Source organism: Phoenix dactylifera, chromosome 4 (assembly GCF_051530095.1).
Source record: "Phoenix dactylifera cultivar Ajwa chromosome 4, Ajwa_hap1_PhDact_Kaust_v1.1, whole genome shotgun sequence".
Lineage (NCBI taxonomy): Eukaryota > Viridiplantae > Streptophyta > Magnoliopsida > Arecales > Arecaceae > Phoenix > Phoenix dactylifera.
Window position 1 is genome coordinate 47,706,992 of NC_143193.1, and position 23,276 is coordinate 47,730,267.

The 23,276-nt window shown below is 38.6% G+C and overlaps 2 protein-coding genes across 3 annotated transcripts; both read left to right on the forward strand.

Moving 5' to 3' along the window:
• The first annotated feature begins 1,992 nt into the window (after positions 1–1,992).
• Positions 1,993–9,347, forward strand: LOC103715232 (ankyrin repeat-containing protein At5g02620-like). The gene is made up of 3 exons (XM_088720222.2): positions 1,993–4,385; positions 5,407–5,816; positions 8,342–9,347. The coding sequence occupies exons 1-3, from the start codon at positions 4,064–4,066 to the stop codon at positions 9,188–9,190; spliced, it is 1,581 nt and encodes a 526-aa protein (XP_088576348.2). The 5' UTR covers positions 1,993–4,063; the 3' UTR covers positions 9,191–9,347.
• A 1,560-nt stretch (positions 9,348–10,907) lies between these two features.
• On the forward strand, positions 10,908–21,909 carry LOC103715240 (FRIGIDA-like protein 3). Of its 2 annotated transcripts, none has more exons than XM_088720223.2 (4): positions 10,908–11,273; positions 14,680–15,730; positions 18,502–18,671; positions 21,252–21,909. In XM_088720223.2, exons 2-4 carry the CDS (start codon positions 14,692–14,694, stop codon positions 21,660–21,662), a joined length of 1,620 nt encoding a protein of 539 aa, XP_088576349.2. In that variant the 5' UTR covers positions 10,908–11,273; positions 14,680–14,691; the 3' UTR covers positions 21,663–21,909. The 2 variants fall into 2 exon arrangements, with proteins under 2 accessions (XP_088576349.2, XP_008801033.4); XM_008802811.6 differs by having other exon boundaries at positions 10,914–11,140.
• The last annotated feature ends 1,367 nt before the right edge of the window (positions 21,910–23,276 follow it).

The window sequence follows — 23,276 nt, forward strand, 5'->3', positions numbered from 1 at the left end:
ACGCTAGATGGCAAATTGGAGAATCTATCTGCTCTCTGATGATAAATTATTGGTTAAAAGCTATTTGCTCATATAAAATAAGAATCTCAGTCTTTGTGGTCTTAACTCTTATTATATCATCTGTATTTAAGGACATTGGATGAGTTTTCAAACTGATGCTCAAGAAGCCAATATAGTGAAGGCATTAACAACTATAATGTAAAGTTCAAGCCTTGTAGACTATCGAACTCCAATGACCTTAAACTATTGTATTAGTCAACATACTACATGTCGGAGAATATTTGCAGTAACTCAATTCATCAAGTAGCGTTGGCTAATTTCACGATAAGTCAGTATCCTTTTCGATGGTCAATCAAGAAAAGTTATGCATCATTTAAAGAGGACTATTGCTCTATGTTTGACTTCTCTCTAATTTAAGTGAGGTCACACGGAGTCTTTACTATAGCATGCCTTTTTCAGCACCCTTGATGGCGGACCACTGCAAAGGAAGAGAGAAAGAGGAAGAAGAAGGGAAGAAAGAGGAAGAAGAGGTTATAGAGACGCAGGAAGAAGAGAAGAGGAGAAAGATAGGAGAAAGAAGAAGAAGAAAGGAGGCTAGGGTTTATTCAATCATTCAACTCCTCTAATTCATAAGCAGGGTGGCCCTTATATAGGCTTTATATCATGAATTGATCAAGTCAAACAATTAACAACTAACCAAATTTGGACCCTTCAATTAATTGACTTTACATACCAAATTAAACCTTACTAACGTTAAGTCACACCCAAAATTGGATCTTTATAACTAGGTCTTATATTGATTAATTGATCCAATCACTTGACTCAACAGCTAACCCAATTGACTTACTAAAATAAAAGCTAACCAAACTGACTCGACCAATAACAAAAGCAACTAATTGACTCTATCATCTGAACGAGGGGCTCTGATGGCTTGATCATCTAATCGAACGGCTCTGATGTCCCCATCAACTCCTTGTAGGTGGAAAAAATTCGACCCCATCGAGTGTAGGTCTACCGCAGAACAACCTACTTGTGCAACCTGTCGTGAAGCAAACGACCAGAATTGTTCGCTTGTGAGCTGGGGTGACGATCATGGGTGCGGTTGCAGTTGATGGGCTCTCCAGTTGTCGTAGACAGGACTGGATCCAGTATGGTGGGCCCGCGGGCCGTGGGCTTGAAGAGTAGAGAAGGGAGCCGGCGAGAGGCGTAGTGGCGGTGCGGGCCTGATGGGTCGATGATTTGGGAAGGGATGGATGGGGGTGCGAGTGCGGACGGACGGGGAAGATGAGGGAGGGGAAGGGGGTTGGGTGAGATGCAGCCGAAAGAAGGAAATAGAGGGAGAGGAGATGATGGGAAAGAGGGGAGGCGGAAGGGTAGTGGGCTCGTGAGAGGGGACCGAGGAACGGAGGGCTCGACGGCGGCCTGGTGATGGGGTTCAGGGCGACGAGCGGTGGCAGTGGCGAAGGCAGAGCGAGGCGGAAGTGGCACGACACGGAGGCGACGCTGCGGATGCGAGGTGGCAGCGTCGGAGGAAGGATTTCGGGCAGCGACGGCTCGGGCGCCGGAGGACGAAGGCGGCACGACGAGCGGACGTGGCAGCACAGGCGGCGAGGCTCGAGCGGCTAGGGCAGAGGCGGTGGTGCTGCAAGGCGGAGGTGGTGGTGGGCGCGGGCGCAGCGACGGGCGGCCATAGGAACAGGGAAGAACCGGCGAAGGGGGTTTTCTCTCCTTTTTTTTTTTTGTTTTGTGCGAGAGCCGAGAGAGAGGGTGGGGGAAGGGGGTGGTGTAGGCGGCGAAGATTCGAGACCCTTTTGGAGGGGAAGGAGGGGTTTGGGACGGAGAAAGGAAAGATGGAGGGGTGCGGACGGGAGAGGAGGTGGGGCGGTGACGTGGCCGGGAGGCGGGCCGAAGGCGGGTGTGGCGGTGGATTCTAAGCGACAGCAGCGGCAGACGCGGTAAAGAAATTGAGGGGCTTTGGCAACAGAAGCGGAAAAGAAAGGAAGAAAGAGGAAGAATAGATTATAAAGACGTAGGAAGAAGAGAAGAGGAGAAAGAGACGAGGAAGGAGAAGAATGAAGGCTAGGGTTTATTCAATCATTCAACTTTCCTAATTCATGAGCGAGGTTCAAACAATTAACAACTAACCAAATTTTGACCCTTCAATTAATTGACTAAATCAATTAATTGATTACATACCAAATTAAACATTACTAACATTATACTATTAAACCAATTGATCACACCCAAAATTGGACCTTTATAATTAGGTCTTACATTGATCGATTGATCCAATCACTTGACTCAACAGCTAACCTAATTGATTTGACTAAAATAAAAACTAACCAAACTGACTCGACTAATAACAAAAGTAACTGATTGACTCCGTCATCTGAACGAGGGGTTTTGATGGTTCGATCATCTAATCGAACAGCTTCGATGTCCTCATCAACCCTCCATACAACCAGCTATTCAAACCTTGGCAATACACCAAAGTATTGATGGCATCCATGATGGTACAAGCTGAACATAGAATCACAATTGCATGCATAAATGGGCAAAGCTGTGATGGCACATGACTTGAAAGAGCTTGTTTCTAATCTTTACACACCTACTTAAAATCTTGATACCAGCAACCTCTCAAACCACAGTGAAGTCGGAAATTGAACCCATATCTTTGGATCTTTGGAAGAATTGCCAAGAGACTTTACTAGCTTGATCAGCCTGTATCTTTCTCTCGACGAATAAGTTTGCTTCTTGTATTTAAATCAAAAAATAATTTGCGCAATTAAAGCTTCATTTAGCTTCTTGACAGTTATTTTTCTTGTTATATCTTTAGCAAATCATCTAACGCAGCAGCTAAAAGCCTGAAACATCACAGACCCGTTGAGTGGGACAGAGGAGTTGGTTGACGTACCTAAACCAGCTCTAAACCGGTCCTGTCCGGCCCGGTCCGGTCTGGTCCGGCTACTGATGTGGTACCCATTGGCCTATAGCGCGCCGTTCTGTTTCCCAAAAACATAAGCTTAAACCCAAAACCCGGCAAAAACGACGAAGAAGAACAGGCAAACAACCAAAATACTGGTCGTGGTGTGTGTATGCGTGTGAGAGAGAGAGGGTGGAAGAATTTGAGATGTTGCGGGAACTGATTTTATTAGTTGTTTTCATCGGTCGGAAATCCCGAGGCAGAGGGATGAATCACATAACGAAATGGTTTGGAAATTTCTTATCGAACTACATTTTGTTTCCTTGTTTATGGAGTTTAGCAATCTGAGGGGAAAATGGTTCTTTTTTATGTGCAAAAACATTCAAAAGGTGGGCCGATGAGTTTGTTTTTAATATTATTGCAGCTATTATTTTGATTAGAATATGGAATTTGAGACGTCTTGAAGATCTGGTCAATGATGGGTTTAATGGATATGGTTTGGGGAATATTATATTTCTTGAAGACAATGAGAAATCTTGAAAGGGAATTTTCTTGAAGAATTGTGCTGGCTGCTTTATTTTGACATTTTCTTTAAGGTATAGTTTGGGGTATCTTGTGGGAAGCTATTCTAAGATCAAAAGTTTCAGTAGTATATACAAACTTAGTATATAAAATTCGTACCCGAGTGGGTTTTAAGCCTATTTGCTAGGAAAGTTCCATTTTATTTTAGCCATAAATTAGCTGCTATTTGTTTTTTTAAATATCTTCTTTTTGAGGATAATGATGAGTGTGCCACTAAACACTTCATGGAAATGATGATTAAATGGCTGCGTTCTGAATGCATCCTTCACAAAAGTGTGGGTTTGTGCTGTAAAATTTGCTCTACTAGTCCTCTCAATACAAAACTTACATTTTTTAGGCAACAGCTCTTTGGGTGAAATAAGGTAACAGATAAAGGAAGGGAAACTGAGGCAAAATTCTTTTCTGTAATCTATTTTCAAGGTGGGAATGGAGAAACAGCAGAGTTTTCGTGTGGGTGCCTTGGAAAAAATTCAGAGTTTCCGGTTAGGGGCTATGGAGAAACAAAAATGTTTTTGATTAGGTGTAACGGAGAAACAAAAGAGTGTTAGGAGGGGACCAATGGAGAAGCAACAGAGCTTTCATGAGAAGAAAAAGAAAGATGGTTTTAGGAAGCGAGGGGACACCCCACTCCATCTGGCTGCCAGGGCTGGCAATATGGTGCATGTTATGGAGATTCTTTTGGATTGTAACGATAGCCATTTGAAGGATTTGATTTCAAAGCAGAACCGGGATGGCGAGACGGCACTCTATGTTGCTGCGGAGATGGGGCACGTTGGGGTTGTTCGAGAAATATTGAGTGTCTTGGATGTTCACTCTGCTTCACTCAAGGCCACTAACAACTTTGATGCATTTCATATTGCTGCTAGGCATGGACACCTGGGTAAGCCTTATGATCTCAACTTTTTCAGTTTCCTGAAAGTAATCAACATGTGCTGCCACCTAATCAAAGTTTGAGATGCTGAAGTTATTAATGCAGAATATCCTTCACGGAATTATTAGATTCGCTACCAGTTCAAGATAGTAGAACTTTAATCAGATGCACGATGCTCCCATTTTTTTATGGTAATTAAAGATAGAATTGTCTGGATTTTCGTATATATGAATTTGGGAAGTTAACCCCATGTATCTCCATCTGTTCTTTTATTGATATAAGATATGTTGCTTCTAGCTTCAAAGCAGGCAATTCTATTGGTGTTCCTATACTTTGTGAAATTTGTACCCATACTATCTTTCTTTTAGGGAAAATATTGAATTTCACAAATAAAGTAGTTGCTTAGAATACTAAAAGCTTCTGCTAGTGCTGTAAAGGTTGCCTTTTGCTGTTTTATAGTAGTGGGCTCGAACTTAATGACAGGCTTCCAAGAAAATAGAATCATAATCCTAAAATGAACTCATGCATTCTGCCATTTTTTTAGCCTGATTATAGTCAGCAGGAACTTGTATATTGGCCTTTTCTTGAAATTAGATATTTGATTCTGCTTCTAGTTTCATGCATTCATCTGCTACTTCAACTCAGTTACTAATTTACTGTCTGTAACATCAGAAGAGTTATTATTGTAACAGCCTTTTCATTTTTTTTTTCCAGGATCATTTTTATAGTGTGTAATTATTGTCATATTAGAGAATCACTTAAAGGATTTGAGCTCCTCAATAAGTACGCAAGCAGTTTCGCAAACTCAAGAGAAATACTAATCTTTTATTCCATCTAATCATCTAGAATGAACAATTTATTCCTTGTCATTCTAGACTGAAATTTTTTTTATATCGATCACTTTATTTGGTTTATCATGCATTATTAGATTAGCCCCTATTCTTACTACCATTTTTGGGAGTTTTGGTATTTCGTATCATATCCCAGTCTGTAAAGTTTGATTATCACTATATAATATTGAGTTTTGCAGAAGTGCTGAAAGTGTTACTGCATTCTTTTCCTGCACTGGCCATGACAACCAACTCATCGAATGCTACAGCCTTGTACACAGCTGCCACTCAAGGCCATACCAATGTCGTCAATCTTCTGTTGGAAACAGATGCTGGCCTTGCCAAGATTGCCCGGAGCAATGGTAAAACTGTTTTGCATTCAGCAGTAAGGATGGGACATGTAGAAGTAGTGAAATCGCTTCTGAGAAGCGACCCAAGCTTAGGTTTGAGGACCGACAAGAAGGGGCAGACAGCAATTCACATGGCAGTTAAAGGACATAGAGTTGAGATAGTACTGGAACTGCTTAAAACCTATCCTTCAGCTGCCAGTTTGAAAGATAACAAAGGGAATACACCATTGCATATCGCGACTAGGAAAGGTCGTCATGAGGTAGGTAATAATGTTTGCAATATGGCAAAATTCAGATTAGGATAATGGCATGATGTGATGGGTATATGACTGCTCTTTGATAGTAATCATGTTGAGCTTCAACTTTTCCCACTTTTACAGAACTGCATTCCTCTAAACCAACATGTTTTAGTGTTGAAGCCGCAGTTCTTATATATGACCACATAATTGGTTCTTTTGTACCTAAATGTTTCGCTCATGCAAGGAGTTCTCTGCTCACTAAATTCAATTTATGGGGTTTGAAGATATGTTCTTAGCTAATCATGGTTGAACTCAGATGTGTGTACTTGAGGTTTTACAGAGTAAGGAGAAAACCCCTCTTCTGGATGTTTGAATGAAAAATCATGATAGAATACATGGTAAGGAATGTTTTAGTATATGCTGTTAATTCAGCATACTTATTTTCAGGGTATTGATACTCAACTTTATTACATGATGCTGTAGTACATGTTAACTGCATCTTTTGTGAGGAGTGCTTTATTAATTCAGATTGAAACACCTAATCCATGACAGGTTCATTAATAACATTTTTTCAACTCTATTTGCATGAACTGTACTTCACAAACTGTTGTCCATGGAAACAACTGAGTGCCGTACACAAAAATATATGTTTGCAGTTGTATCTTATAAAGGTCATGTGCGAATTTTAAGAGAAGTTTTATTTATTTATTTATTTATTTAGGTTTGTTTGGGGCCTCTTGGTTCTTAATTGTAATTTTAGGCTTATTTATCATAAATACTAAATCTAATGCTCAAACAAAATTATATTTATGGCCTCATATCATTTGAGTTAGTTGAGTTTGACATTTTATCTGATTAATCAACTTCGCAGATATGCTTGTCGCTAACATTAGATGTGTATATGCTGTCTTTCCTTGTGATGATATAATCCTCAATGGCAATTATAAATGCAGCATAAAATATGAAAAATATTAATTAAGGCATCGTGGAGGCTATGCTTATTCAGCTATCTTACTAACATATCCTTTTGTCGATACCTTTTGCTTTGGGAGTAACTTTAAATGACATTATTTGGTTTAACTCTAAATGTTTTATATTCTATTTTTGTTTCGGTTTCTTTGATTATATATATATATATATATATATATATATATATATATATATATATATATATATATATATATATATATTAATGTTTTGATGCAACTCATGCATCTTTTAAGCAGGAAAATTATGTTATATTGTGGGAAATTCTTGGATCTAGGTTGTAAATATGGCATGTTGTCTTTATATTGTTGATACTAGGAATGTATCAACATGGAGCGACGGAAAGATATCAAAAGTACACGTAGATATGCCAGAAGAAATTATTTATTTAGAGAACTTGTTTCAGTTTTTAAAGATTTACAATGTGAAAGGACTAGCTTCAGAGCTTTACTGTGTAAACCTATGTCTTGAAAATTTAATGTACATTTAAATTTGATGGACATATTTTAAGCCATGAGCTTGCAAATATGTCAGTCTTTTTATTGTTACAGACATCATTAAGATGTATATGACACAGCAGGTTAACAACTCCAAAATAACATCAAACAAGATCCCCAAAGACAAAATCTGATTTGATCAAGTCTTGCATGTAGTATATATTAGCTACTTTAATATGTTCACTCTGTGCTGTTATGCATCATTGCACACTGGATAAAAGCCAAAAAAAGAAAAAAAAAAACTGGCACCAGCTAATACAAGGACCACCAAATTGATATATGACCATACTATGTGCCTGATTGTATCATAATGGTGAAAAGTAAATCTCACACGATATGGTAAGATGTGCAAAACAATTTCCTCTATAAAAACTCTCCTACAAACCTGTCATGTCAGCTGGCTTCACCTGAGCTGCAATTTGATTGGGGGAGATACATCTCAGCTATTATTTGTATGTTGCATCAACACTTGTGCGGTAATGGCGCTTCTGTTTCCTAGATAACCTAAGAACACAAAGATAAAATGGAGGCTTGTCATAGACTCTGTCTGTAGGCTTTTTCATTTCCCCCCTTCCTTTCTTCCATAGCTCCACAGGCATCTTCCCCTATGATGACCTTAATGAGCAAAGTCTAAATTTCCCTCAATTCCTTGCATAATCACAAGGTTTCTCATATAAAAGAAGTGGCAAATAGACCTGCCTGCTGATTGTCTCACTAAGAAGGGGAGAGTAGTGGACTATCACGAAATTTGGGATTCTGACTTCATCATGCAAATGTTGTAATTTGTATATGCTTATGTAATTATTGCTCCTATGAGCATGCGTTATATCCAGGTTCTAAGGATTGTCCATCCAAAAGGTGAAAAACTGGGGAAAACTTCCGGTACGAAGAAGGCAAACACATCTCTAGAAACTAGGACAAATAAATAACTTCTCCTATCATAATTCCTTATCAGTGCCTTATATTATGTTTACGGTGCAGTACTGCCTTTCCTTTCCTTTTCTTTTTCTTTTTTTTTTGGCCTTATCTACTGAAATTTGTTTCTTTTTCTTTTTAATGCAGATAATGCAGGCTTTGTTATCAGTTGCTGGAATCAAAGTCAATGCAGTTAACAGAGCTGGAGAGACAGCTCTTAGTATTGCTGAAAAATCTTGTGACGGAAAAATCAGAGTGTACCTAAAAGAAGTTGGTGCAGTGGCTGCAAAGCAGCATCCAAACCCCCCTAATGCTGTGAAGCAACTTAAACAAATTAAACATGAAGTCCACTTTCAACTCCTACAAACCCGTCAAACTGAAATGAGGGTTCAGAACATCAAGAAGAGACTGCAGAAGTTACACATAGGGGGCCTCAATAATGCCATCAATTCAAACACAGTGGTGGCAGTGCTCATTGCCACAGTGGCCTTGGCAGCCATATTCACTGTGCCGGGCCAGTATGTGGAGACCCCAATGGATGGCTCAACTCTTGGCCAAGCCTATGTAGCAAAGAATGCAGCATTTACCATCTTCTTGGTATTTGACTCCTTGGCCCTCTTCATTTCTCTGGCTGTAGTTGTCGTGCAAACCTCCCTGATTGTTATTGAGGAGAAGGCAAAGAGGCTCATGGTATTTGTGATCAACAAGCTGATGTGGCTTGCTTGCCTCTTCATCTCTGCTTCCTTTATGTCCCTCTGTTTTGTTGTGGTTGGCCGCCAGGGGTATTGGCTGGCTTGGACTGCCACAGTAATTGGTGCTTTGATCATGCTGACCACCTTGGGGTCCATGTCCTATTGTATGATTATTCACCGAATTGAACGAAATAACTTGAGGAATATAAGGAGGGCCTCTGGGAGGAGGACCCTCTCATGGTCTATGTCAGTGGCATCAGAAACAGAGCTGCTGAAGAATGAGTACAAGATGTATGCACTTTAGACTATGCATGCTATATTTTTTAATTCATCAACTGAAAATCTTGGAAATAAGCCAAAGCTTCTTCTACATCCTTGTATATATTCACTCAAAAGATACATCCTTGTGTATATATATTTCTGATGCTACCATGTAACATATTACACCATTTTAAGGAGAAATTCTGCATGAAAAGTTTCAGATTATACACTACATTTTTTTTTGATGGTATGTTAAACACTATACCATCTAAACAAAGAAGCCTATTCTTGCTGAGACAAGATACTCTCTAAATTTATGCTGTGACATCTATTTATACAAGCAGGTGCCTTGGAGATACCCTAAAATGGGGTCAATTTTCTGCTATCTTGTTATATGTATGTATGTATGTTTACATTCTCTATTTAAAAGTAGGAATGACAGCAAGTTGGTAGAGCTTGGACTTGTGTCTCGCAATCTCACTGAGAGAAACAAAAATAGCACTTCATGATTTTTTTTTGAAAAAAATTATTCGTCCTCGTCCATCTTGCTTCCCCTGATAGCATTGGCTAAATCTTGCAACCATCTGTTACCATTGCATACCGACAAGTGCATTGAGATGCAGGGAGATGTTTGGTTGGTGCGTGTTGAAATTACCATTTGTTCTAAAAACTTAAGCTGATAAGATGAGATAAATTTATTTATATATTTTATATTTTCTTACATGCCTCCTTACTTGTGGGCCCGACTTTTCTTTTAATGAGCGAGCCCAATATATAAATTTTTTTTAATAATGGGGTTAAAGAGTCCGGAAATAGGGTTCGAACTCAGAACCTCTGCTCTTCTGATACCATGTTAAAATCACCATTTATCCCAAAAGTTTAAGCTAATAGGATGAGATAGATTTATTTATATATTTTATATTTTCTTACAGTGCGTAACATTGCCGAGTTCTAGTGATGACGGCTATACCTCAGAACATCCTTCAGTTTAGGCAAAGATCAGTGGTGCGAAAGGTCTGAAAGGCAGGATGTTAAAGATATCAAATGTGTAGATTAGTTGTCCATTGGCAAACTGTGGTGTTGAGCACTCTTTTGATCTCTCTCTCTTCTTACATTATGGGTGTTTTTGTCTTCCATCCTTGTTCCATTTATTTAATCTGAGTGCTTCTCATCTTAATTACTTTCTGGGTAACTTGTTATCTGAGACTCTGTAAACGCTTAATTTCATTTTTTTAGCCTGAATGGAAAAAATATTCCATAGTTCATAACTTATGTGTCAGTTTTCTTGTATGTTCTAAGAAAACTGGTGGGAGAATTGAAGGACATGAAGATAGAACCTTGTCTAAATGGAGGTATGGAAATACAATTTCTTGTGCATATTGTCTAAAAGGCTACTCTATCAAACATCTTCATTACACCATATTGTCATGAGGGATCAAAATCCATCATCAATTTAGAATCAAACGGTTGTTGATCATCGATAGTACTCACCCCATGGAACATGCATATCAATCCTTCCATCATGCGATCCCTGTCCTCCATCACGGGACCACCACCAGTGCGGCACACACTATCATCAGCGCACCCCAGCCGCATCAGAAGCTCATCCGTAGATGAACGGCTCCGATTCCAGACAAACAGTAAAGCCGTATGGATAAAGTTTTTTTTTTCAAAATATTGCAAGTCCCCCAATAATTCCCCGACAAGTCACAAAGCCGATTTTCTTGTTTTTTATGTACAAGAGAACCCGGTCGATAGGTGCTGACGGGCTCTTCGGGGAAGCGTAGCAGGGGTGTTTGTTCTTTTTCCAACCGTCTCCACTATAAAAGGGAGGCGACGGAGGACATCGCGCTCTCTCTCTCTCTCTCTCTCTCTCCTTTTTGCTTTTCTCCGTTATGATGATGTTTTCGGGTGGCTTCCACTCCGACTCCCCGCCACTTCTCCACTTCCCCTAATGCCCTACGGGCGGAGCGATTCCTCTCGTCCACTTCCTGTGAGTTACCCCCAAATCCCCCCCCCCCCTCTCTCGCCATTCTTCTTTCGTCTGTCTGGATTCTTGATTCTTGGTTCGATCCGTGTTTTCTTCGTTTGTTTTGGCGGATTTGAGCTGGGAGATGGATTTCTAGGCAAGTGGATTGATGGAGCGTTGGTTCTTTTACTGTTGTTTTATTCTTGTTATTTTTTTTTGATGATTTGGAGGTTGTGGGGTTGATGGATTGGTTCTGGGTGTTGGTGTAGGGTTTCTCTCAGTTTGGTGGGGCTATGGGGTGGAACCCTTGTTGAGGGTTTCTTTTGAGGGTTAGGGCTTTGGGAGTTCTTTTCGTTGGGAATCGGTTTTTTGTGTAAGTGGGTTGTAATTACATTTGTATGTTGTTTAGGTGAATGATGAGTCGATTGTTGATGCATGGATTGGACTCCGGTGGCTGCTTTTTTTTTTTTTTCCTGATTTGTAAGAATTTGAAGAAGAATGACATTGAGCGAGTCCTGGGTGATTACTAATGAGGTTTTATGGAGTGAGTAAAGAAATTATTTATTTTTTTCATGGCATTTCTGTGGGAGTGGTCTTTGATTGGTTATCTTGCATGGTAGTTTAATCGTCTGCTATGTGGTAGAGATATTGGCGGACGTATAGGGGATAACGAGATGGGTGTATCATGCTTATTTGGCAGTTGGGTCATGCCAATAGGACTTAAGATCGAGTGAGATGCCAAAAGATTCATGGCGGTCGCTTGAAAGGAAGTGACTTTTAGGTGATTTTCTAGTGTTAAATTATGATTGACTTTTCTACGGGACTGTGACCTCGAGTAATAGATTATCTATATGGAAATTTGTTCCATTAGGGAAGATTTATGGATTTTTGAATTGCTGCTTTTAGATCTTACAAGCCAAATATGGTAATCCTCACGTGATAATCTCTTCTTTCACCAATTCCATCCAATCGTTTGATCTTGAAGCCAAAAGCCAAAACCAGCATGTCTGAAATTCTTCAGACTGTGATATTAGGTCTCTTGTCTGATATGACCTGTGGATTCTCATCTATGAGCTACTAGAACTTATGAAGGTTTTTGTCTGTACAGTTCACCTTTACCCTAGGTAAATATGAAATTCAAGCTAAACTAATGAAAATTCTAATGTACGTAGGATAATTGCTTCATGAGTTGCTTTTGCCTGATGAGGTTAGTCCTCAAGCTTTTTCTATGATTTGGAGCACAATATCTAAGACCTGGGTCCTAGATTTGAAAAGCTAAAAGTTACATGAGTGGAATAGCCAAAAAAATATTGATTAATTACAAAAAAGTTTTTCATCATAATCAAATGGTATTCTGGGTATCAGGCTGCTTCACTTTTTACTGTTTCACTTTGTGGTACTGTAAGGGTGGATGTGGCCTTAATGCTTGCATCCTTATCGGCATCATCTAACATTTGAACCTCCATGATTACTGACTTGATAACTGTCACTATAATTCTTGGCTTTCAGTTGCCTTTGCTGAGCAAATAAATCAACCATGCCCGACTTTAGGGACAAGAAGGTGTAGTGAAGGAGTTAGCGATCTATGACTCAAAATTGTGATCATTATCTTATGTAAAGTTCAACCTTGATAAATGATCTCCTTCATTGGATTTATGTTCTCGAGGGTGCTCTGTGATAGGCAGTAGATAGCCCACGCCAAGATAAGGTGCAAAACCTTGTAATCTTTATTATCACAGAGAGAGAGAGGGAGATAAAACTCATTTACAAGAACGAACTCAAGTTTCAGTTTTGGTGACAAAAAGGAGTCTTAAACTCTTGTCAATCGTTATCACTTTCCCTGTCATGTCAACAAAAGCTTCAGCCTTCTTGCTTCTTTCTTGGCTTGCTTGAATTTATCAAAAATTATAAGCCATTAATGACATTCTTCCATCATAACTCTACTTGGAGGAAATGATTTGCACAAACTTGACACAGAACATTGGGTGATTTATATCATAGTGTAAATGGAGATAGTATGAAAACAAAGGAAAAAAAAAATAAGAGGAGGAAAAAGAAGAGAAATGGGTTGTGAAATCAACCTCAAGAATACAATGATTCACTTCAAAGTAAGCATCAAGCATATGCCACAAGGTTGTTAAAAAATCAGTCTTATGGTGACACAGAAGTTTAAAAAGAGGGATTTGATGAAAGGTTGTAACCCATAATGTAGGTTGTTGATCTTTCATGAGGAGGGGACTGAAGAAGGGCTTCTGGAGGATGTTATCTTTTGTATGGAGGTCTTATTCTTTCTGATGGATCAGATGGTTATAAAATGGTGGTACCTGATGAGGATGTTATCTTTTTCTGTCAAAAAAAACATAATATATATTCATAAGGGAACTGTCTTTTTAATTCATGCATTCCGCGTGTTCCTGTCACTGTAGACATGTATCATGAAGATACATTTTTCAAGTGTACATTTGTTATAGAAAAGAGACTTCTTTTATATTCCCTTCAGTATCTTCACTGTTTGTACCTCACTCAAGAGCACAGGAAGGTCATTCATGCGCAATTGTCTCAAGACACTGCCCAAGGAACTTCTTCCATATTATAGCGGACATGGATTATAAGCTTATTTAAAGTTGCACCATTTAGTGGCCCATTGTAATGTTTTGTAATCCTAGAAGGACTCTTGACCAATTGATGATGATCATGGGGATCTTAGAACATGCTGATTCAGTAAGAGATGCCTTATCAACTTAAAATGCCACCACATAAAAACTAGTTATGATGCTTGGCTCCTAAATCATGCCAGAGACACCAATATACAGGTTGTTTAGTGCTCTCTAAAATTTATCTTATCTCAAAAGTTACAATAAAACCAGACCAATCGTCTGGCTAATGTATAATTTATGCTAAACCTAATATAGAGCAAATGAGTGATGCATCTAATACTAGGAAGCATACTCCCAAAAGTATGGAGGTTGTCTAAGTGTAAGACACCACCTAACCAGTTCAATAGGCTCAACTAATTTGGCAGGAATTGATTCTTTTGTTAACTGTCTGAGTGCAGAATTTCTATCAATCTTAGTATAGGACAAGTTAACCATGAAAAAGCCATATATCTCCTTTAAAATCCTACATTGCGGAAAAAAGAAGAGTAAAACACAACTGGCTGCCCGAGAAGATACCCTAAATGTATGCTCTCATGCTTGCAAAGAATGCATAAAATATAATTAAGAGTGTTAGCCTGCCACTTAGTTGCTTTAAGCTATTCGGTTTTGCCTGGGGTGCTCCTTATCATCTGTTGACAGTCAATGCTGTGCTAGCATTGGTTTAATTTCTTGCTATGCATGTATGATGAGAAGGGCACTGAATCAACATGAGCTGCAACCTGCAACTTTACAAGCAGAGAATACCTTTTGTAGTGTGGTGTCTACAGATGTGGTGGATGCTCTGCATTGTTAATCTTTTAAAATCTACTTTATGAGCAACATCTTGTGATGCAGTTTTGAACAAATTGAACTTTCTGTGTGTGCTCTAAAATTTGATATGAGCGAGACTTTCACTGATTTTGACAGGGATTTTCTGCCATGGCTGATACACAGTCTGTTGCTACACTCATCGAATCTACAACATCGAAAATACAGCAACTGCAGCACGCTTTTGCTGAACTTGAAAGCCATAGTGCCATATCTTTGAACTTGAAATGGAAAGAGCTTGAAGTACACTTTCATGGGCTTGAGAATTCACTAAAGAAAAGATTTCATGCGTTGGAAGACCAGGAAAAGGACTATGTAAGTAAGGTCACAGAGGCCCAAGAGATGCTGGAGAAGCGGGAAGCAGTGGTTGTGGCCAAGGAACTTACTTTGTTGGAGCGGCTGCAGGAGAAAAGAGATGCTGCCTTGTTTGCTATATTTGAGAAGCAAAAATGTGCTCCTTCAGAGCCCATCATTAATGGCATGAGTAGTGGTGTGCCTGATTCTGTTGTTGAAGAAAATTTAGATGTTAAGGTTGTCAAATCTTTCTCTGAAGATGTGAATCCTGCTGAAAATGGCAATGCAGATGCCAAGCCTCATTCTGAGTTAATGAAATTGTGTGAAGAAATGGATGCAGAAGGACTCCAGAAGTTCATTTCAGATAATCGTAAGAACCTCAGTTCCATACGTGAGGAAATCCCAAGTGCATTAAGAAGTGCAGCCAACCCTTTCAGTCTGGTTTTGGATTCCCTAAAAGATTTTTACTCTGGAGAGATTTTAGGATTAGATGGGAAGAAGGATGGGAATCTTTTGGGCCTACGTAGGACTTGTCTCATGCTAATGGAGTCTCTTGAGCAACTGCAGGCAGATTCTGTATTGGTTTCCCTCTCTAATAATCAAATGCTGACATTAGAAATTAGAGAACGAGCAAAGGTGATTGCTACAGAATGGAAACCAAAGTTGAATGATCTTGACATTGATGCAAGCAGTGGGAACTCATTGGAAGCTCACGCATTTCTCCAGCTTTTGGCTACTTTTGGAATTGCTTCTGAATTTGATCGAGATGAAATATGCAAACTGATCCCAGCAGTCACCCGGCGCCGTCAAGCGGTTGATCTATGTCGTTCACTTGGGTTGTCACATAAAATGCCAGGTTGCCCATTCTTTTGTTTAGCCTTCCATATTTCTCATCTCAAAACTAGAAATTTAAGCATCATTGCTTATTTCTGAGTATGCCTCTGCCCTATCGTACACTTGGTATAATAATGCTGGTTATATATGCTGCATCACAGTTATGATAGATTTAGTTTGGTGAACTGCAAATATCATTTCTAGGATATGGCTAGCCTGACAGTAAGCTGTAACTAGATCTTCCTAAGGCTATCCTTGCACGAGCACAGTATCTTGTACCATCATTCTGACCCTGACTTGCTTTAAGGTGCTTAGTAGCCCACACATGTTCTAGATTAGTACTGTAGTATAATATGTCTATTCCGGAATATTGTTGTCTAGCTTTTCTTTGTAGTGATTGTGAACACTTTGCATGCATGTCACACTCCCTGTGGTTTTGCAAAGAAGTCTTCGGGATGCATAAACATGTCGTAGACAATAATCAACCATCATCCAATTTATATTTAGGTAACCTGTCGCGACAGTTTTAACAGGGGTACATATGCAGATAGGAGTCGTTATCTTCAATAACATTTCGTAGTAGTTCATTTAATTCCATTGCAGGAAAAAGACAAGGCCAGTATAACATCAAGACCTTGTCTGTGGAACTTCTGTTTCTGTTCATATTATATGTTGTCGATTGCAGGTAGAATCTATTAGATGATGATTGACTTGGCATGACAAGTAAGGGCAACAACAATGCAAACATCGTGATTAAAGCAGATTCGAATTTTTGATGAATGAGTTGACATCTTGTATGCTCTGGGACTTTTATTACACATTTTAAAAATTTTACAGCATACGTGGAATCGTTACGTCATGAATCTAGCTGGTTGGTTCAACTTGCCAAAATCTTCGTTGACAGATGACTGCACTCATACAAACACAAAATTCATTAGGAAGATTTCTGAAATGCTTTCTTAGAAACCGTGACTGTAACAATGAAGTTGAATTATCTGTCTTGATTCATTTTCAAAAGGTTATTGACAAGAGAAGGAGACATCTCTTATCTCCCACTCATAGGCTCATAGTACTCTTTTCCTATTTTGAGAAACTAGTAGATGGTGACTTAACAGCATCAATATTTTGTTTCTGTTGCCCTTTGTTAAGAAGGGGCGAGAGACACCCTGGTAGTGGTAGCCACTTCCTATGATATATTTTTCTTTTTCAGAAAAGAGTTTCAGAGATGAATTTAGTTCTCCATCATATGTTGCCTTCTGCATCCTTATGTAGACTCTTTAGGTCTTGGATGAATGCTTGAGTGTTGCCATCAGGTGCATGAAAATTCTACTAATTTAACCAACAAGTGACATTTTTCTTAATTCCAACTAACCTTCTTGGTTTTTATGTAGAGCACCCCTCTTGCATTGTTTCCCTGACAGTTTATGATCAATTTATAAAGGGTTAATCTGAAAACAAAAGTTGTAGAAAGTTCACAAGCTTTTATAGAATATGTTATGACCCTATTGATGAGGTAAGGCTTGCAAGTTAAGGTTTTCCAGACCAATTAAGACATGAAGAAGCTTTAAGGTCAGTGCCTCCCCATTGATTTATTTTAAATTTTCCCAAATATAATGATTTAACAATGTAAATCTTGGTAAAGGGAATGGTATAGGTTTTGAAAGCAAGCTTAATAGCCTGCTAAGCTTAAATCCTATATCCAATATCCAACCACAAAGAGATATTACAAGGCTTTTTCTTTCTGAGTTCTGGTTATTGCTTTCCCCTCCCCTTTGTTGTGTATTATCTAAAAATGTCTTTTCCACCTGGAGGGAAAAAGTAAAATAAATATGTATTAGAATGACTCAGCTATGAAGACTGAGGTGTTGGATCTGAAACAGATTTTAGTCATCAATTCAATAGGCATATCTCTGCTCGCTCTATCACCATATAGAGGGCTCGTTCTATGACTTGATCTAAGTTCTAAAGCATCTGAGAGAACAACAGTTTGAAGTTTGAACCTTTCTCTCTTTTCTTTTCATTTTTTTTACCTGATGTTCCTTTTCATCTTCTTGTTGATCTTTAATAATTTAGAATTTCTTAGTTTTGGATTAGGTTTGGCAAGGATACTATTGCTATTATTATCATTGTAGTGACAGCTGTTAATTGTTATCCTTCATTGTGTTGTTTATTGGTGCATATGTTTTTCTTTATTTGTTAGTTATGGTTGTATGTGTCAGCTAAAGTAAATCGTAAAATAACTGAAGGTCTTGAATGTGCACACTTTGCTGCAGGATAATGTTATCAAGTGTTGCAATAATTTCTTCTGCACTACTAAACATTCATTTTTTCCATCTCAGGCTTGACTGCCTTTGACATCAACATGATGGACTGCCAAACAATTGTATCATTTTGCATTTTCCAGTGCAATTTTAAAGGCTGAATTGAAAAACTCTTGCATAAATAAAGCGTCTATACTTTCATGAAGTTATGCTTTTTATGTTCATGACAGTTTTTCAAGGAGATAACATGATGATGACATTCATCCTGCCCAGCCGTGTGGTGATGCTGTACCATTGTACACTAGTCACCAACCCATCTAGGAACCTATCTTTCCACTGTTTTGGAGAGTTTAATGCTGGTTCCTTTTGTTACATACTAGTTTCCTTGTCTATTTGTTCAAATTCTTGGAGTGTTATGATTTATGAATACAATTATAACCATATTGAGCTTCAATATTCTTTTGTCAATGCTATGGTCTTTTCTTCCATACTGTTTTTATTTCTTGTCTAACCAGATTTATTGATTCCTTAGGTGTGATCGAAGTGCTTTTGAATAGTGGAAGGCAAATTGAGGCTGTTAATTTGGCATATGCATTTGAGCTAACAGAGCAATATGCACCTGTGCCATTACTGAAAGCATATTTGAAGGAAGCAAGGAAGGTGTCACAAATCAAAGCTGGAAATATGTCTCCTGGTGCACAGGTGGGTTTTCTGTTTGCTGGCTCGTTACAGTATTATTTTTGTATGAATTATTTTAACAACTTTTGAATTCTTATAACTCAAGCAAGTTCTGGAGGGAGGTCTTGCAAGTTTTGAAGTGCAGGTAGAACTGGAAATAATTTTCTGAGGCCAACTGATGGTAGGATTTCATATACGTGAGGGGTCATAATATCTTTATACTTGGAAGTTTGTGTTTAAGTTTGGAAGGTGACTGAGTTAATGAATCCAAATGCTGGGACAAAACTTTCTGTTTATGTCATAATAGCTAACGGTGGATGATTATTCAGAGAATAGTGAATTAGGTTAGAAACTCGTGCTAGGTGTAGGGCCACTAGAATTTACCTGAGAAAGGTATGATTGAAGTGTGGTGCATTGGAGTCACCTCACTTATCTGTTAATGTTTCATTTCTGGACTGTGGTAGTAGCGCTTAGACAATCGTTATTCTTTCTTGCAACATACAGATTTTACTTGGGACCTGCTACACCATTTGTTAAACTGAAAATATCAGCACTCTCTTATGCTTGATACTTAATCAGCTGATGCATGAAAGTACCAAATGGATGTGGGTGCATCCTTCTTTGGAGTTTGTGTTATTTGGACTTATCTGGAAATCTAAGCGGGAAACTAGTTCGAATGGTCTTACTTCTATATAGAAGCACTATTATTGGGTTAAGTCTTGACAGAGGGATGACCTTACTGAAGTGCAAAATTTCTTGTTTGCATGTGAGGTAGCTTGTTGCCAAGTAACCATATGTGAAAGAAGGCATCTGTTTTTCCTGTCGGAAGGTATATTTTACTGCATATAAGATATGTGTCATGAATATTTCAAAGCATCAACGGGGTTGCAAGGGTTCCTGATTCCCTAAAAATAACATTTTCATGTCTACTCATGCTAAGAGAGGGAAAGGAAGATAACCAGTTTTTGACTTTGGGTAATCTTGGAACCTTAATTAAGGTTTCGGTGCATGTAAATATGTGCACTTAGGGAACAATTGGAAATGCATCAAGAGATTTTAGAGCTCTTCTGATTTTAAAAACGTGCAACTTGCGCATTTTTTCTTTTATTATTTTTTATAAATGCCATCTGTTTGAGCATTAAGATACCTCTGGACTATAAACATGGCAATTCATTTTGTTGCATGGGGATGTCATTGTCCTCTGGTGACCCTTGGAAATTTTGAGCAAAGTCATTATCGCTTATACTTCAATAGTTTAAATTAACTTTTAATGCAATTAAATTAATGAGCGTAATTGCTTGTATATGATATCTATTTTTGACTATTATTATGTTAGACTAGCTTTTGTTAAATTTGATCCTTTTCCCATATCACCTGCAGAGAACTTTTGTCATGTGCTTCTTCTATCGATAACATATACATAGATTGAGACTCTTTTCATGATTTTGATTTTTTTTTTCAAAACCTGCTTTCTTTCAAAGTTGACCCACCATAATTTGGTGGCAAATTCCCAAAGATTTGTTGGTGAATAAGAACATCTTGAATTAATGTATATGCACGACAAATCTTTAGTCAAGGCTAGCTAGTGGCTTATCTTCCTTCCTCCACTTATGAATTTGGCACTGGATGTTCTCAAATTGGGTACCATCATCAGTTTGGTGAATTAGAGAATAGACTATCTTTAGCAATCTTATGGTGTTTCACAATTTTTTCCTGTTTTATGAGTGAAAAGATTTCTATGAGGGAAAAGATTATAAGGTGAGCAAATAGTGGAAGTTTATAGCCACCTCGATATTTGGAATAAGAAGATGCTTATGACGGTAGCAGATGGAGACCTTCAACTCTTTGTAATTACTGTACAGGAATGCCAAAATTCAAAATTTTTGTGAATATTGTTCAAAGCCCTCAAGTGGCAATCAAAAGTAGATGGTCTGGTTTTTGACTCTAGATGTTGCCTAACTTGGCCTTTTGGAGGCATCCAGAAGATGATTTCTTGATTCAATATAGGTAGACATGAGTATCCTTGATTGATAGCTAATCTGATTCTCACCAGGATCTGTTGACCAGCTTTAGACTCTGAAAATACATGACTCCAAGGTTGGGACTCGTGATTAGCAAATCTCTAATTATAATGCAAACCTTTACGTAGGGCTGGGTGTTTGCACATGAACCTGCAAGGCTCTCCCCTCTTTAAATGAATCCTCCCCTTTAATGAAAGCACTTATTGAGACTCCTCTTCTAGTATTGTCTTGGGTTTGGGTTGGGGTTGGGGTTTTTTTGGGGGGTGCGGGAGAGTGATGTTGCACAAAACAATAGTGCAGAAATATTTATAAACTTATATAGTTATGGAAAAAGTTTGCTAAAGTCATCTCAGCCATCAATAATGTCCCCTCTCTATGTTGTTATGTCATGTTCGTAAGTTGTGCTGAGTGTTAGTAGAATAGAAAACCAATCATGTTGGTTTTCTGTGAATGCTGTTTACTTTAAAAGTTATCCAGATCAGGGTTATAGGATAATCAAACTACGATAACCTCATGTAGTAGGAATACTATGTGACGATTTATTGTTACTTTGACACTGGATTGACCCTCTTTCATATTTCAGAATGAAACAAATGAACGTGAGCTTTCTGCCCTTAAAGCTATCATGAAGTGTATTGAGGAGCACAAGCTTGAGGAGCAATACCCAACCGATCCACTTCAGAAAAGAATACTCCAGCTAGAGAAGGCTAAGGCTGACAAGAGGAGAGCTGCTGAAGGTGCAAAGCCACAGTCGAAGAGGCCCCGTGCCAATGGCACTACTTACGCTCCTCGTGTGACCAGCATTCCAGACAAGAGCTTCTATCGAGCGCCCCCTGAGAGATACCCATATCCATATGACAGGCAGTATGTGTATCCAGCTGAAACCCATCATCCTGCACTGATGGGTTCTGCTCCCTATACCATATCTCCGACTCATACAACGTACTATGGAAATGGCTACCAGGTCCAGTACCAGACCGCTTATTTACACTAAATGGAGAAGGTGCTGGTGTTCATGATCTTTCCTAACTGCTAGCTTTTAACCCATCGGGTGCTGCAATGTATGGATTAACTGAAGTCTTTAAGTAGCTCAAAAGTAGTCTGTTCCTTGTGTTAATAAGTGTTTGTCCGTTGTGAGTTGTGAAAAGCCTACGTTCTTAGCCTTCTGGCTGATGACATTTTTCTTCTGATGTTTAGTTGTGACTTACTTATATCTTATGTTCTATTCCCGGTGGTTCCAAGATTGTGTGCGCTTTGTTTCTCACTGAACTGTTGGCTTGCCGCATGCTGTTCGAAAGACTTGATTTCAGCTGGGGCACAATTTTGATTCTGACCTTTGTGTCTAATGGTTCTCATGAAATATTTTTGGTACACTGTTGATGGCATGGAATTATCTGCAGACAATTTTCTAGCATCTTGATTGTGTTTGGCATTTGACTAAACTATCATGGAGAGGCTATAAACTGCCATAAATGACATATCTAGTTCTACTGGAATTGAAGAGCTCTCAGTTAATGGACGGGTGAGTGGTTTTTATTGAATCAGAACCTGCCATCCATACTGTATAAGATGCAGTATGGATAGATTTGCACAGAAGATTTGATATGGGTTGCCTTTTTGTGTCAAACTGGAGGATAAGCAACTTTGTGGCTTCCCTTCATGTTGCTTTACAAACCCGTTTTTTTCTTAGGATGTAATTGTTTGGAGTTAACCCTATTTCCCCTACCCAAAAAAAGAAGAAAATAAAAATAAAAAGGATAATGAGCCAGCCCTGAACTTTTGTCTATAGATTTAAAGGCTTCTGGAAGTCTAGGACAATTGATTTTTGGTGATTTTCACATAATGCAAAACTGTTGAATATTTCACCATAAATGTGAGTTCAACGAAGGATTATGAAGTAATTTTGGAACACTAAATTCGTCGTTTGATAACTATTGATGTTTTCACGGTAAGGTACCACCAGAACTCTAGTTTGTGTGCTGTCATTACTCTTTTTAACTTTACCAGACGCCTCGGTGCAGCTCGTTGCAACCAGTGATAAAATTCTAAGAACTTCGTCACTCAGAACAGCCACACTAGTCACTACTAATAAACTGCAAACGCACCTTTTTGATGGGAAGAGATGCGTACTTTTTAAGATGGGAAAAAACTCCCCTCCAAGATAGGGTTAGTTATACTTAGATTCCAAAAGTTTTAAGAGTTTCAATTAGCCATTAAAATTTTATTTTTATTGCAATATGACCCAGCCATCTATCTGGATCCTAACACTATTAACAGAGTGAGAAACAAGACAAAATACCCTTGATTTAGATAAGCCAAACCGAAGCTTTCATGCAATCTTAAAGCACTTCATCCTTTATGATCTATGCACCTGCATCAATTATAAAGCACTTCCTCTGCCATTTATCCACCTACATAAATCTCAAAGTGCATCATTCTCTATCATCTATTCATTTGCATAGATCTCAAAATATTCCATCCTCCATCATCTATCTGTCCGTATAGATCTCAAAGCGCTCCATCTTACACCATCCATCCATCCGCCCTACACGGATCTCGAAACATTTTGTTTCTGTCGTCCATCTACTTGCATAGATCTCAAAGCACT